A 16,672-nucleotide genomic window follows, 5' to 3' on the forward strand; every position below is an offset into this window, starting at 1 on the left:
TGTCTAATGAAAAAAACACGAGGGCAAACTGCAAACATCTCCACCATTCCACAGCACCCGAAGACTACGCGCTAATATTCAAATCTGCACATCTGCATATGTGAATACACTCATGCAAACACATACAGATACGTATTGGATCTGGTAACAATGGGAAATTCAAAAGTGTTCAGCTACAGCATAAGAACTTCTGTTTTTGCTGGCTTAATTGAGAGACCTCGTGCGCGTTGTGGAGCTCTCCAAAACTGGATTAACATTAACAGATAATGCTATAAATACTGCAGATTTGCTAGTCAATTCAAGAGCACGGAAATAAGTGGTGGTGCTCTGCTTCAAAATCCTAGTAGTGTACTCCAACCATGTCCTCATCAATCAAACGGTACACAGCATTCAGGAAGGCAATTCTTCAAACAAATGGCCCCAAAACTAGTTCTATAGAAAAACTCCTCGCTCTGTTATTTTTCATTCACAAGCACACCCATCCCCCCACCACCATAACGAGGGTTTTCCAAGGCTAAAACACAGATTCAGAAGAGGAATTGTGAAGAGCTCCTGCCTGCTAGCTGTGGAAAAAAATACATATTTCTGATATTTATCTTTCAAAAAACTTATCTGTCATTAACTGCAGAACCCGAGTGATGCCATTAGCAACAGAACCTTTGCAATGAGAGACCGTCGTCTCTCAGGATCTGTATCTGATTAATGGTATGAGAAATACCTGAGAGCTCTTGTATTTTGATTAAAAAAACAAAAACCACCCACTGCATTAAGGGCAGGTTCTCAAATATACAGCTCATCTATTTCCAAATTAATTTTCAATTCAGGTACTTTAAACATAGAGATCAGTTTATATTTTGATGTTTTTTTCTAGCTATTTCATGGGAAAAATGCAACCGGTTCTGGCACAGAGTAGTATTTCTGCAGAGGAAAACTACTGTTTTGAAAGGGGATATTTAGGAAGCAGCTCAGCTAATGGGAGACATTAGATTGAACTGAAGACCATGTGTCCACAAGGGAAGAAGCAGGAGAGGCCACAGAACATGACAAGATGCGACAGCCTGTACACTTTCTTGCATATTACATCAAATTAGTTTCCAACCTTCTTCTGTTCCAAGATATCTGTCTCATGAGTTATTTCCTGAAGTTTGTTACAGATAATTTGGAAGTGAAATAGGAAAAAAGTAACCTGTTTGCATGACAATTAATGAACACAGAGTTTTAAGAAAATTTTCATTTTTTTCCCCTGTTCATGTTCAGCATCCTTTGAAGAGACTCAAAATATTTTAAGGTCCTCATGAAAATAAACTTCGAAATAGAAAATAGGGAAAACTTAAACTGAAGCTCTTTGATTCTCACTGAAGTTGTCAGTTAGCAAACAGGAACAGCTATGCATTTTTCAATGTGTTTCGGGGCAGATAACTAAAACTAAACTGGTTCAACAAGCCAACTGGTGCAATAAAAGTCCAAGTAAAAAAGACAAAAGTTGTACTTCTCATCTGCTAAAGCCCATCAATAAGAAAATCATCTTCATGATCTGAACACATCAGGATGTTTGATCAGAGAACTTCAATATCTGACTGTGGGTGAACTGACAAGGTGGGACAGATCCCAAACAGCTGTAGCTACAATGGAGCAGTGACAGTGGCCAGGAGACCTCTTAATCACTGTCCCCATTAAAAAAGTATTGTTCTTAAATTCTACTTCATTGAAGTGCTTTTCTTCCTCTCCTCATGGGTGAGAAAAAGCTTGTTTCTCCCAAGCTAAAGATATCTGTACAGCCGAAAGGTACTCAAATTGGTACACATTTCTGTCGCTGGAGAGGCTGGAAATCAGTGTTTTCACATGCTGCCATGCTGCTGCACCCCTTTTCATTTCTAAATGTTGTATATTTTCCAATGCTCTAGAAGAAAACTCCATTCAGAAGTACACGGCATAAGTGATTAATGTATGAACTATGAAAATTCTTGCAAAACACCCCCTTAGATTAAAGGAAGCACAGGCTACATTTCAAGGCATTTTTTCTCCATGGCTTTGTAGAGATGGTTTAGATGTCAAGTACAGAAGTGTGCTAGACGCTGTGATAGATAAAAGATCCTGACAGACTTTTCTGTGAATATTACCAATTAGTGCGAGCTAACAAGCTCCTAAAAACATCCCCAGGAACAGATGAAGTTTTTGTAACTCATAGGCAAGGATCACGACAGCTACAGCGGACTTCTAACAAACCTTTTGATACATTGGCCCCAAATCCATCTCTTCAGCTTCTCCAGCCACACTGGTCATAACCAATTTAATCTAAAAATGCACGTGAGATGCTCAGTGTAAAAGACAACCATGTCCATATTACTAGGTGAATGAGGGCGATCTTTTAAGATTGAGTAAGGCGACACTGACAATAAACCCTACAGTTGCAGCAAATCTTTGAAGCTGTTTACTGATGCAACTATCATGATCCTTACCTTTAGATGATTTTAATCTGCAATAGTTGTAACAATTTGAGAAAGCTCTTAGCTAACCAGTACTGGAAACTGGTGTAAAGCATCTGTACAAAAGCCATCAAGTTTCTCTGAACAGCAGGAGAAATGGATCTGTGCATCCAGATGCATACAGAAGCACAGAACAGACATTACAACACATCACAGAAATAGGCAATAAGATGAAACAGTAAAAACCCATCAACGTACATCATCTGATCGTGGTACAGTGTCATCTCCCAGCCTCTATTTGCTCTTGTTGCATCAGTGCAAGTCCCAGATACTTTATCCTGTTTATAATTGCTGATGAGCAATAATAAGGCCTCCATGCCTCAGCTCCTGTCCGTTCCACTTCAGAGCTCACCTATTAGGTTATAACTTTTATTTACAGCCTTGCCTGATGTGCTGCTCTATTAGAGTACAGCTGGAAACTGAACAGGGGAAAGAAAAAAAAGAGACCATCTCTAATGGACACTATTATTGCCAGGGCTGGGTGATTTATAGTGCTTCTTGAAGGCTGTTCTGTCATCGCTTTTCCTTTGGTGAGAGAGCTCTAAGAAGGTTGGATTTCTAACACAGTGCCCTCCAAAAGTCGAACGCTGAAGAATATCTTAGAAGTCCCTTGAAACAACAACAGCAAAGTGTTTCCAAATTGTTTTAATGGTGTAAACTCCCTTCACTAATCTTTCGTCAGCCTTCGCGCAGGCACTTAGCACTTCAGATGAATAAAAGCAATCTAATTAGTGGTGGACCAGGCCTTTCTGTACTTACTCAACGCATACTAATTGATTTACAAAATCAAAACAAAACCAAAGAACCAATGGCTTACTGGAGATGCCTGATGTTGAAGATTTGTAATATCCATATTTGGACAGCCTGTGCTTTCTAAAGTCCAAAAGGACTTACAGTAGAGTCTCAATGGTCGAGGTTCAGTCTCGAAGGACATCAAGAAACCTGAGTCCTCAAAAAGGGACCATGTGTCTGCACGACTGCTAATGCAACCTTTGCACGTTCTAGACTCAAACCTCATACCAGAACAGACACGGAGCATACAAGATACTGAGATCTTGCAAAAAGCAGATACCACCACAGACACATAGGATAGAAACCCTAATAAACGTGAGTTTTCTGCCTGTATTTCTGCACAGAGTATTAAAGATGCGTGTCTCGTGAGCCACAAGCCACAGAAAAAGTATTTGAAAGCTCCCTAACATTAGGGATACAATCTACAAATTGACTTTATTATTACTGCATTTTAACAGTCTGCTTCTACCGGTCTCTCTACCACACAATTAAAAATTGATCGAGCACACTACAACAGCTCCACTGATTCTCCCAGGTTTCTTTAAGCTGCCTGACATTGTTTTAAAATCCGGCCAATTTGAATTAAAAGCATCTTTAGGTTCCACAGCAGAAGAAAAAGAAGGGCAACACGCTACCGAGTGCTCACTTTCACAACACAGGAACCCAATACAAACAGAATCTGGACTCTGAGCAAGCCTTGGAGAACCTGCCATCAATCATAACATTTCTTAGCCATTAAGAAGCAAGTCTAAACACATAAAAAGCTGTACATCAGGCCACCGTCCCATCTTTTTTTTCCTACAAAACCTTCAGACTACTGACTCTAAAACCTTCAAGGCATCATCCCAACTCCTGATTGCAAGTCTTTACTCATTCTCTTCATTATAATCCTTGGCCTATGGGCACACTCTGGAATATAAATACTTTTTACCACAGCAGCGACTGTGGCAAAGAGGAAGGAAAGAATAAAAACACACACACTGCAATTTGGTGTCCTAATGCAATTTTTGAGCCCAACAGCTCCTCCAGCATGCAAACTGGCAACTGTGCGAGGTAAAAACTGGCTTTTGTAAGAGAACTTTTCCCCGTGTCTCGACAGATTTATTATTTTGATCTTTCTTCAGTGGTTACATTAATGCTAATAAAATATGAAAGGTTTATGCCTCCCTTAATATCCTCCTGATGGGAACCTGCATGCAACATATGTAGGTCGAATCTCTAATTTTCCATCTCAAATGCTGATATATGGCAGACTTCAGGGAAAAACTATGCTTGAAGGGAACAAAAAATCACACAGATGAATTCCACCAAAACATTCTTCCTTCAGAGTGCTCCAGAGCAGAAGAAATGTTGAATTCTTACTGAAGAGAGGTTTATATGCAATATGTGGTACTGAAACATATTGCTTGTATTCACCTAAATAATGTCCTAAGAAGGGAGGCTAAGTGGAACTGAACGCAGCGTGACACATCCATCCACACAGTCTGCTTCCTAGGCTTGAAGATATTATACCATCTCTGACAATCACATTGTAGTCACTGTTTTCCTCCCAATCCCCACATTCCTACCTAGGCTCCTAAAAGCAGACTTTGAAAAGGTGTATATTTCTTTTCAAGATGGCGCTGAAAAGTAAGCTGAAAATGCAAGCTCCGTTGTGAAGTGTAACTCCTGGTAACGGGTTATTAATGTAAGGGATTACAAACAAGATACACACATCACTGAGCATTTAATGAAGAAACAAAGGAAAATGAAACAATATCAAGCCGTTAGGATTAGTTGCCTGAAATTTGTGGCATCAAATTAAGATACTCTTACTTCTTGTTAAACACAAAATCAAATGATTAACACATAGACATATAAGATGCCAAACACTGGCATAAACGAATTATAAGAAATCTGAGAAAAGTTAGCCAACCACTTAATGGGTATTTTTCAGCATGTCTAGTAACGTCAATAGCTTTGTTCTCAGAAGCTCTTACTGCTCCCATATGGCACTGCAAATAAAGGACTGATTTGCCTTTTTGCTAATCATATGTGCATTCTTAAAACAATCATTCAGTACTCTGTTTTCCATATGTATAACATCGCAGAAAAGCATTTTAATTACCCTGCAATGAAAACTGGTGTTAAATATTACAACCGTTACATACAAAGAAAAAGCAGTTCAGTTATACTGTGACTGAAGCTGACTGGCTCGCCAGGAAAACAGCTGCAAACACTTGTTGCTATTTACGTATGCTTCCATTCCTATGTAAGGAAAACCCAGCCTTCATACTCTGGAGAAATTGTATCCAGTGTTCTCCAACACCAAACTTACAATATTGACCACGATGGCACAGCTTACTGGGCATCATGTGAGAGCTCTGAGCCTGCAGCAAGTGCAGGTAACATAGATTTTCTTAAACTGAATGCACTGCATACCGAGCCTGTTAATAATGTGCACACATGGAGTAAGCACAGTTCAGCCAAGTGTATGATAGCCTGAAAGAACAACCTCTGAGGAGGTTATCTCACATTTCTAAAGAATTAGAGCTCTTTATCAACTAAGACAGCCCCTCCTTTCTGCATCCAACGCAACTAGATGAATATATAAATGCAAATACAGGCAAAATCTATTTTGGAATCAGACCCGGCTAGAATGCTACCACTACCTAGACCCCTGTCACTGCCTCTCCACAGGAGGTTAAGGCTTGCCACAACACTGCTAATGGAAAGGGTTGTATGAGATCTCCTTAACACACTGCAAAACCAGTCTGAGCAATGTCTGAGCCAACACGGATAGCTTGGTTGCCTGCCTGAACGAGTGCTGGTATGATTCTTCATGACAGATCTACTGCAGATGCAGCAACTTCAGCCTGGCCATGACCTAACACATCACTAAAACTAACTCTGAGAGAGATTGCCTAATCTCTATCCTCCATGTAGAATTAAAATCCTTGTGTTAAGGACCCAAAGTGGGAAAAAATTTAGGCTTGATTAGAGGAAACATCAGCTTTCTATACTGCATCTTCAACCAGAAAGTTTTTTCTGAACAGTTTTAAATTTGATAGTTCAAACTCAAAGGGGAGGATTTCCAGAATACTACAGCATTTACAGATGCTTTACACTTAAATCCAAGTAGCTACTGAAGTATTTCTGAGGTCAGTGAAAGCTAGCTGAAAACATACAATATTTAGGGACTTAGATTTAACAGGACTCTGCCACACAAACCCTTTACATAAAATGACAGCAAATGGACAATTATTTTCCGTTTGGTACTCTCCCATATAGTTACTCTAAGGATACAGTTACCAGCTTTGATCATTAAATTACAATCTTACAGATACATATTATGCAAAATCCAACTCCATAACCCCCCAGAAACACATACCTGAGTCGCAAGATCTTTTGGTAGGTGTGGTTAATGAGGCATGAGCTGTACCTGTGCATGGCCCACCTGCAAACAGAGAACATTTTAAGTCTCAAAATGCCATCTATATTTAACACTTAAAACCACATCAAGGTTATACTCAAAAAAAATAAACTGAGGAACACTTGTCTTTGGAAAGAACGTATGGAAGCAGACTGCAGTTCCCAGTCAAATCTGAACATCTTCTGCTGAAAGAACAGAAAAGAAGTTGCAGCGAAGGGATAAGTTGTGTTATACTTCAATATTTTAAGAGTTTAAAGAAAACAGCATTGTAATTGTGATTCTTCCACTGATGACGAAGGTGCTAATTATGTTGGAATAAAGCTAGAAACTCAGCTAAACAATCTAAAACTAACACACAGGAAGAACTGAGCACTTCCTTGATGTCAACAGAAACCCTCACACTGACTCCAGTGAGATAATGACTTTGCCCCTTATCTCGTTCTCATTATGTTTTCAAAGTGCAGCACAAGCATACATTAATAAACTCTTTCCACGCTTAAGTTTTTTCTTGAACCCTGGACTGTTGCCCATTCATTTGGTGTGTGTGCTTGGAAGTAAATTACTTTCTGGCTTTTTTCTCAAAACGCATCACCACTGAAGAGTTCTCCAGAGATCTTGTTAAAATAGCAACCAATTCAGTGTATTCAGCAACTGGCAGGAATAATAAATAAAAATAGAACCTACACAGTGAAGCCAAGACATCCTGACAGGAGCACTACCACTGGTAATGACATATCATAGCTTTGATAATTGGATATTATAAATTGGATGATGCTAGTTGGGCTAGATGACCTTTAAAGGTCCCTTCCGACTCCAACGACGCTAGGATTCTATGATCTAGTGGAGGTTTGGCTATCAAGGTACCAACAATCCACTCTGCATTGAATTTCTTATAAGTAATAGCATGCTGTCAATAGAGCTGAGTATAGCAGCAGGACAAGCTTTAATGTAAGTCTCCACCTGACAAGAAATACTACTTCCCTTTTTTATTCCCCTTCAGTTTTTGTATATTTTGGTACAAACAGTGTGGTTTTTGGAAATGTCTTTCCCTTTTTAATTATTTTTAACTTTGCCCTGGTTGTAAATTGTTTCTTTCTTTCACCTCTGATACATTCTTCCTTCCAGTTTTTCTTTTATTTCGACATATTTCTCCAAGTAAAAGGCCTTGGTTAGCAATCTATGCTGTGAAACTCATAGCATCTTAACACCATGATAAGAAAGGAAATGTAGGCAAACAGGGAGGGAAAGACACGAGGGAATTATTTTGGTGCATGTGATTTAACTTTAATGCTTTTGGAAGCAAAGATCTCAGTTTTTACACTTAAAGTTTTTCACTGAAGGACTGGTAAAGCTTCTGGAGTTTTCTGGCCTGCCCCCAAAACCCCACACGTAACATATACCATTTCTTAACAGCTTAAGAGGTAACTGTTATAGCGAGACCGTGCGTTAGTGCCTGGCCTGGGGGTCAGCTGATGAACAGGACAAGCACAACTACAGGAGGCAACAAAAAAAAACCAAAACACTGCATGTGACAGATGCCAACGTAAGCACTATAAGAAATTGCAGACTGCACTGTGAGGGATTTTGCAGGTTTTTAAAGGGGAATTAGTGAGAAATGGTTGAACTGGGATCCTTCTCACAATTGCTGTGTCAAAATCACCAAATTTTGATTTGGTATGGATGTAGCAGCAGTATCATTAAGAAGGGCTGGGGGGGTTTCTGTTTTGTTTTTTTTAATAGCTTCTTTCTAAGCTAGAATGTCAAAAACAGAAATACCAAATTGATCTATATTAGTAATACTATTGTGCAAAAGGATAAAAAAAATAGCCTAGCTAAGAGCATCGAGGAAGAAAAGATGCTGCCTTTTGTGTTTTTGTTTTTTTTTTAAACCAATACTGCTACAGTATCTCTACCAAAGGTTCTACTGAAATCTTTTGGATATTTGTTCCAAAAACAACACTGTGTCTCTGTGAAGTTAGCCTTACCTTTAAAGATCAAAATAAGTAAGCGGTTGCTTACACACAAAGTGCATGACAGGGTATTGGACCTCAGTGAACTGTCTGTAGAACACAGCTGCCTCCTGAGAAGCAGCAGCTCTTTGAGAGTAGTTACGTTTCTCCCGTTGCTCTGAACAGGCACTGGCAGGCATCAGCACTGCGCATTATCCAGTGAGATTCATCCTAGCACTTACTGCCCAGAAAATATTTACATTTGTTTGTATTTCAGCATCCACCTAAACATGAGATCTTTACTCACCACTCTCAGTACAATAAGCTCGTATCTATTCTGCACTTTAGTAGTTTTTCTCTCACTTAGTCTTCTTTCGTTAGGCATTACCTTCATGTACCTTCAATTCGTACAGCACAGTGTTACAGTTTCAACACAGCACATGTGGGGAGTTGCACGCGTACATGCTTAACAATTACAGGCACGCACAGTGCCTAATAAACAGTGAAGGCTCCCTGTCCTTTGCAGTGCTTCCTTCTGCTACTGTTTTTGTTGCATCGTTAAAAATGTCATGCATAATTCAGCACTGTGTATTATGGGCTCCACTGTGCAATTCTGTGCTGAGGTCGTTATACTGAATCTTTGAGTACACGTAACACCCTAACACCCAGTACAGATCCCTCCATACTATGAGAAATAGGGGGCTGCATTTTCCATAGCTTTGATAAAAATTCTGCATGAGAGCAAAGCGAATTCAGACACAGCACAGCACCAGGCCTTTTTGGCTACACACAAAAGTAGCTTATGACTTTGCGTGTTTCAGGATGTATATGTACCTTTGTTCTGAAAAATAACTTTTTCAAGGGAATTTGACTCTGATACACAAAACACTTCAATGCACAGCGCAAGGCCACGCAGCTAACTTCTAACGTAACACCCACAGGGCTGTAGATTTATTTTTTCTCAGTGTAACCAAGAGATTAAAATGGAAGAATAAAGATGTTTTTCTATCCCATACCCAACCAACACATTAAACAGTAGCTTCTGCTCCTAGTTTTTCCAGTATGTGCCTTCTGACATTTGCAACTCCTCTTCCAAACAAAAGCAGCTGCCACCGAGCAATAATGTGTTTCCAAGAGCAGATGATTAAAAATGCAGAAAGACTAAAAGCTACTAAAGAAATAACTGTGACAGCCACTGAGTCTGCAAATTCAAACACAGAATTAAGAAAGGACAAAACGAGATCCTTTAACTTGAACACTACATGACACATAAAGGGTCTTGTTAATGTAGCAGCTATGTTTTTGGCTTCTCATTCAACGAGCTTCCCGAGATGTACTGTTAACAGTGCACTAAATTCATCCACTGGGAAAAGCAGGTCATCAAATTACTAAGAACTGTGCAACCCAGTGAATAAGCAAATGTTTAAAAACCAGGTTTCTCTGGAAAATCTCTGAAGCAGTAAAGTTTTATGCATAACTTACATTTTGACATATTTTACTAATTACTACAGTTTATTCTAATTTATTCACCCATGATTATATGGACTGTCAGAATGCCTTTGCACATAGCTTACCCACCCTCCTGAAAGACTTACAACCACCAAGCAGCACCTGTCTTGCAGGACATGACCTGAGCCAGGGAAACCTGTTTAAGAAACTTTAGAATCAGAGTGAAGTGCTTCAAACCTTCCTATGCATGCATGAAAAGAAGCAAAATATCAGGGTAAACTCTGATTGAGCCCACAATATTTGAGCCAGGTGTATTTGAACAGCACCTCAAAGCACAGCACTTTGAACGGCACCTACTGACCAGAGGTAAAGATGCAGAATGGAGTGAAACTGTGCTTACGTAAGAGTACGACAACACGTTGAAACAATCACAGATGATATAAAATCTGTAAGCCAGACAACGAACAGACATGAAAATTAGGTCAAGGAACCACTGTGGTGGTTCCTCCTCTCCAGAATAAGGAATCTATCTATGCCTACACAACAGGCAGGAAGAAGGCCGTCATAAAAGGGCGGGAAATTCTTGAACGGCAGTGCTGTTGCTTGGACGATGAGAATTTCACTGCTGTCTGCAATACAGGAAGAACACACCTTTCAAAATCTGCCCAAACCAGTAATCTAGCTCTACATTTGCTGAATCCGTAGAGAGCTAATCTAATCTAATGAATCTGCACATCTGAGTTTGGAAACAGTCATATATATTACAAACAAATACGTAAACAAATGGGGATGCAAGTCTCTAAATTCATCCTCCACAGACAGGATGGTCTCTATGGAAATAAAAGCAAGAGATTTTACAGCGCTTCACTACTTATCTGCTGCAGAACATGTAATTTATGCCATGTCATTACCAAACTGATAAGAGGATTATACCACATACAAACATATACTTTTAAAAATGTAGTTGTACAAACGTGCCATTATTTCTTTTGTGGATTTTTATCGACATGCAGCTTTTGTGGAAGGAAATGAAAACTGGAGTGCTTCGCTGCTGTTGGTGCATTTAACAACAGAAATGAAGGAAACTGAGCCACGATTCAGATTCTGTTTGTCAGCTGCCATACTGCATCACGCACTTGTCCTCAGTTTCCCCAATTGTAAAGTAGACACGATACCTCCCTACATGACTGATAACATCTGAAGTGTAAAAATGTGCTTCTGAAACTGACAGTTAAACTACATTATTAGAAATAATTTTGTATGACCTTGATAACTGGGCAGTTCTAAACCTGCATTTGTATTATTTGGCTGTGTTTCTGTTTCATGATCCAAGAGGTCCTTTCACTTTAATAAATGAGACCCTGGGATGCACTGTCTACTCTGCAGTGTGAAGTGACTATAAATAAGAGGGAACAATTAACAGTGGTCCTATTCTGCTGATTTTCATTATGTTTTGAAATTACCATGCCGCAGATGAGGAAATAAGTGTTCATTCCATAAATCTCAGAGCCAGATCTTTCCAGCTTTAAGAAATGTTCTCCAGATGAAACTGGGACTAAAAGGATTAGAGTGGAACTTAAAGAGAAAGACCATCGGTCATGAAATAATGCTAAAGGCAACACTTTGACCAGACATAGTGGATTTTTTCTTTTCAAATGTCTAACTCCCGAATGTTCTGTACTGGCACCAGATTCTAGGTGCAATTTCTCAGAAGATGAGTCCAATAGCATCCATTTCAAAACAGTTCTGTATTTTGAAAACTGTTGCATGTCTCCATACAGAACATACTTGCATCCAATACTTAAAAAAAGAAAGCACTGTTTGTGATAAATGTTCAAGAAACCCCACATTCGATAAAGTGAAAAGCCAAGTTACTGTTTATTTAACATTAAACAGTAACAAAAAGCTCTTTTTGTACAGAGCACCTTTAAAGAAAATAAAGCTAAAAATAATCTCATAAGCTGAACAACACCTCCTACGGTTACCTAACTTAATAATATGAAAAAGCTGAGAGAACAGTTAGTTCTCGTGACATATGGAAAAAAGGAGATTAACATCAAACAACAAACAGATGCATTTTCTGTAGCAAAGGTGTATGATCTCTTTTTTTTTTCTGATAGAAGACAAAAATTGAGTACAAAAAGAAAGAATGCGTAGATCCGGTGAGCCCAAAAGGAAAATGAGAACTACTCCTCAGCACCACTATCGAGCTATGACAAAGCTATGCAGCTTTGTTAGTAATGGGAGTTTAATTGCAATATTCAGTCACGTGGGTCAAGTAGACCGATGTTGGAGTCCAGAGTAACTTCAGCAGTTATGGTACTCTTTCAAATAAGAGCAAACACCTTCTAATTGGTATCAGAAAAAACAGGTTAGCAGCAAAGCAAATTAATTTCTACAACCATCTATAGCAAGTGGAGAAAAATAATTCTAGCTTGGTTTGTTTATACATTTAACAGTATATAAAAGCAGGCACATACACAACATTTAAAGATGAGCCAGAGGAACATCTCCGTAGCCAGAACTATAAAAATGACAGGATATACAAAACTGAATTGTATGGCAACAAACAAGTGATTTCTCAAGTATATTCAGAGCATACATAGGAAAACTGACCTGCCTCCTGACAAGCTCAAGCAAAATACAAAAACTCAAGCAGTTTTAAGTTGGTAGAAATCTTTTGCATGTTGCCAGAGAAAAGGCTGCTGAACAAAGGAAGCAAAAGGTGCATCTGTTTATCCACTTTTGATGAGGTTAAGTTGAAAAAAAATGACAATAATCACGTTTTTTTTTTTTAATTACTACTCAGAAAAACAAAAAAAATCATGACTTTTTTAGTACTGTGGGCTGTGTTGCTTTTTAGACAGCCATGTCTCAATAAGCCATGAAATTGAGAGTACAAACATTCAAAAGGAGCAGCAGAAAAACAATCTCTCACCTTTCTGGCAGAGATCTCGCACCGGAGCCTGATGCATCTGTGTGTCAGATGTGGTGCCCCTTATGTACACAGAGTAAATTCACCAAAACCACTTCATAATTGGTTGCAACTCAGTGCTTGCAGCACATGCAAAACGTTTAATGAAAGAAATAATGTTTCAAAGCATTCTTTAAACTTGTCTTGCAAATCACAGACTTAAGCATTTGAGATAAATTGATGTAAATGTTTTAGCTCAACGTGCAACAGTTCAAATGCGGGAAGCTATACAAAAACTATAGGAAACGTACAGGCATCCACAGCCCTGACAATTGCAGTTAGGCTTCGGAAACTCAACACGTACAGAATTAAGGTGTGGACAGTGACTGTCACCCATTCCCAGCTGAACTCTCCCATGTATTTTCGGACATTTACAGCAATACCTCAGCTCTGTGTTATCTTCTTGCGAAGTCCACAATGCAGAAATGCAGAGCATTCAACCGTTCTAGAAACATCAGACTTTCCTTCTGTCCTTTTTCAATTGTGGTTTTTGCTAATTCAAGGAGGTCAGGAAGAGTTAAGCACATAATTAAAATAAAATAACGTCAACTGAAGCTAAGAACTACTGAAATATCAAATCTGATCCAGCTGCCAGAATTGGAGCTGTTCAGGCTGGCATTTCTCCTGTCATGTAACAACACGGTTAGTTTTAAATCTGCACAGTGTCAAATTCAGGTCTACTCACACAGTGACAGAAAAATAATGTGACAGCCCCAAAGAAAGCAATGAAGACTTGAAACCAAGCAAAATTATTCCATATTCAGTGTGACCTTTTCCTTACCAAAACACACGGAACCTTCCTTAACAAGCTCTTTTTTTTTCTCTTTTAAAAGCGTAGCTAGTTGAAGGTGGAGCAAGGGGCAGAAAGAAGCAGGCAGCCTATGACAAATGCCTTCCTTCTGTGTTAGAAATAAACAGCTCTCCCTCCCAACAAAAAAAGAAACCATTGCCAAAGCAGCCAGTAGATAACAATGACTAACACCGAAGTTACTTGTGTGCCTTGACTTCCTAAATAAAAAGTGGCAACGTGAAAGATAAGAATACATTACAACTAAACTTCTTCAACTCACGAGAAGGTGTCTGCACATAAAGGAGCAGAGGAACAAAAATTAAACTGATTTGACAATCTGTTAGGATACAGGTCATTAAAATCCACGGGAATCTAGACTTAGTAAAGCAATACCAACACCAATATGCTCCTTATCTGCAAAAGCTTATTTCAGAAAACTTCCTGCCACCGATACTACAATAGACAGGAAAATCTGAGATGGAGAAACACAACTTGACTATATATGGAAAATAAAACAAAATGTTAGACATTTCCCCTGAAGCTCCTCATTTCCCTAAAAGCATTTAAAAACCAACCAACCATCCATGATATGCAATACTTCATAAAACCAAAACACAAGTGAGGGGGGGGAAAACATCCTGAAACTTACATCACCATCTCTTGGCATGCATTTTTAATGCATTTTTGTTGACCGTAACTGCGCAGAACGGAGCGTGCAGGAAGGAAGTCACCATAAGCAGTGCACGTATATAAGAAGCTCAATAACTGTCAGACTGAATTCCTGCAAAAATCAGTGCAAGGAGCACCTCCCCTGCATCACTCACTGAGTGCTTCAAAAGGAAATGACTACTGGAAAAAACAATTACAGAAAAGCAAAACCTGCAGTCTTTCCAAATATAAATCTCATCACATGAACTTTCTATGGTCCTCTTTAGATGCCATAGCACGAGTGGAATTTCTTAGCTGCCTGAATGCTTGCTACAGTTTTGTCCAAACTCTTGACCACGTGGATTCAACTGCTATTGCAGGTGCCTGGAGGTGAATTCTTCTCAGAAGCGAGAGAGGGAAGAGAGAGAAACGGGGTACACCGTGAGAATCCTTCCCGAGCGCTCTCATCTCTTCATTCTCTGATGGGGATTACTTTAATTATCCAATATATTCATTTCTGCTGAATTACTGCAATTCCATTCAGAACTGCACACAGCCGTACTTCATCACACAGCACTGCGAAGTATTGGTCTTTAAAGGACACAGCTACCACAAGAGCAGAGCGTGCTTCATAGAACTTGTTGAAAAATAAATACCGTGCAAAAAAAGATGCCCTTAAATTAAAATCAAAAAGACATTTAAAGCTTCTGCATTCTTCATTACAGGAAAGAATCTTCCACTCTGAGACTATTACCCATCAGAAAAGCTCCATCTGTGCATAATTATTTCTGATAAATGGTATTAAGCTTCATTAAAGAGGTAGTGGAGATGAGAGAGAAGACAGAAAGAGCTCAAGCTCCAAATAAATCTCTTCACTGTATTTCACTTAAAAAATCACCCCAGCAGGAAGTCATAAAGAACTTTTTATAGGTAATATTTTCAAATGCTCTGCAGGCCATACCGCCTAATATCCATCACCTTGACTGTGTATGTTCACAAGCACACAGCGATCTGAGGCGAAGGGCATGATTTAATTTTCCTCCCTTCCTTCCCTCTCTGTAATCACCTTCCCTCTTACCCCCGAGTCCTTCTCAGCCACAAGAGAAACACTTTAACACAATTTAATTCGTCACTGAACACAATTCATGAAACCTGACCCAATAAGCACTGGAGGAGCACCCTATAATGCCAGACAGTAGATCTCTGCTAATAAGCCAGCAGACATGCAGAGTCCCACTGCCCTGTGAACACCCAAATGTGTTGCTACAGCGCAACATTTTGCTGTGAGGGTGTTTTAAAGCTTTGCTTTCTGTTTTTACAGCCTACTACAGGTCTCCTCCAGAGAAATGCTGGACAGAAGGAGGAGATGAGTGTTCTGCAGCAACCGTGTATGCGAAGGACTGACAAGCTGCACAGTAAGTTTACCCTTACTACTGGAATCAGAAGGTTCAGGCTGAAACAACAGGCAGTACTCTATTACTTTCTGCTGTATTTCTGAAGGTATTCCCACATACAGGTAGAAAAGTCAGTTTAAAATTAAGCATTTTCTTTTAGCCTAATAAGCTACTATAATCCCAAACCAACAATTACTGCTTTGGCCCACAGCCATTCTGCCTAAGTGAAAAAGAACACAAATGCAAGGACTAACTACCTGTGAATAGAATAAATACTATCGAAACTCAGTAAAATCATCCCATGCAAACACTGAACACAACTGAAAGCAGTTGTGCCACACCGAAGACCTCTCAACTGCCACGCCTTGTCAGCATCCTTATTTTCAGCAGAAAAATAAATGCAGCTCTAGAAGATTCTCTAAAAAAATGAGTGTTTTTCTTGCAACACATACATCACTCTACTACACACAACACACAGGTGAACACAGCTCAAGAGCAATTCTCTCAGCAAAGAGAGCCTTCTAAAATAAATCTACAGCTTGAGCAACATGAAACTCTTAAGTATACATTTGAGCTTAACTTAAAGAATGCAGATACTTAAACACAATATCCAGATACAGTGTGAACTTGTAAAGAGGCTTAGAGCAAAGCTGACATTAACACAATAGACATCTGCTAATTTTAAATTCTTCAGCCTAGCTTAAGGAAAAAAGTTTGCCTGACAGTTCAATAGAGAGTCATAAAATAAAGAAGCAGGTTACCACATGAAGCTTAGTTT

At 39.2% G+C, this 16,672-nt stretch overlaps 1 protein-coding gene across 1 annotated transcript in view; it reads right to left on the bottom strand.

Annotated features, from left to right (window-relative positions):
* Positions 1–16,672, bottom strand: part of ZFAND3 (zinc finger AN1-type containing 3) — a 133,672-nt gene that overhangs the window by 23,233 nt on the left and 93,767 nt on the right. Inside the window, exon 5 of the mRNA XM_065755302.1 lies at positions 6,649–6,714. Coding sequence (XP_065611374.1) covers positions 6,649–6,714 — 66 coding nt within the window. The remainder of the gene's footprint in view (positions 1–6,648; positions 6,715–16,672) is intronic.

This window comes from Cyrtonyx montezumae, unplaced genomic scaffold, assembly GCF_038088225.1.
Source record: "Cyrtonyx montezumae isolate F1298 unplaced genomic scaffold, pur_monq_1.0 scaffold_0, whole genome shotgun sequence".
NCBI classification, from domain to species: Eukaryota; Metazoa; Chordata; class Aves; order Galliformes; family Odontophoridae; genus Cyrtonyx; species Cyrtonyx montezumae.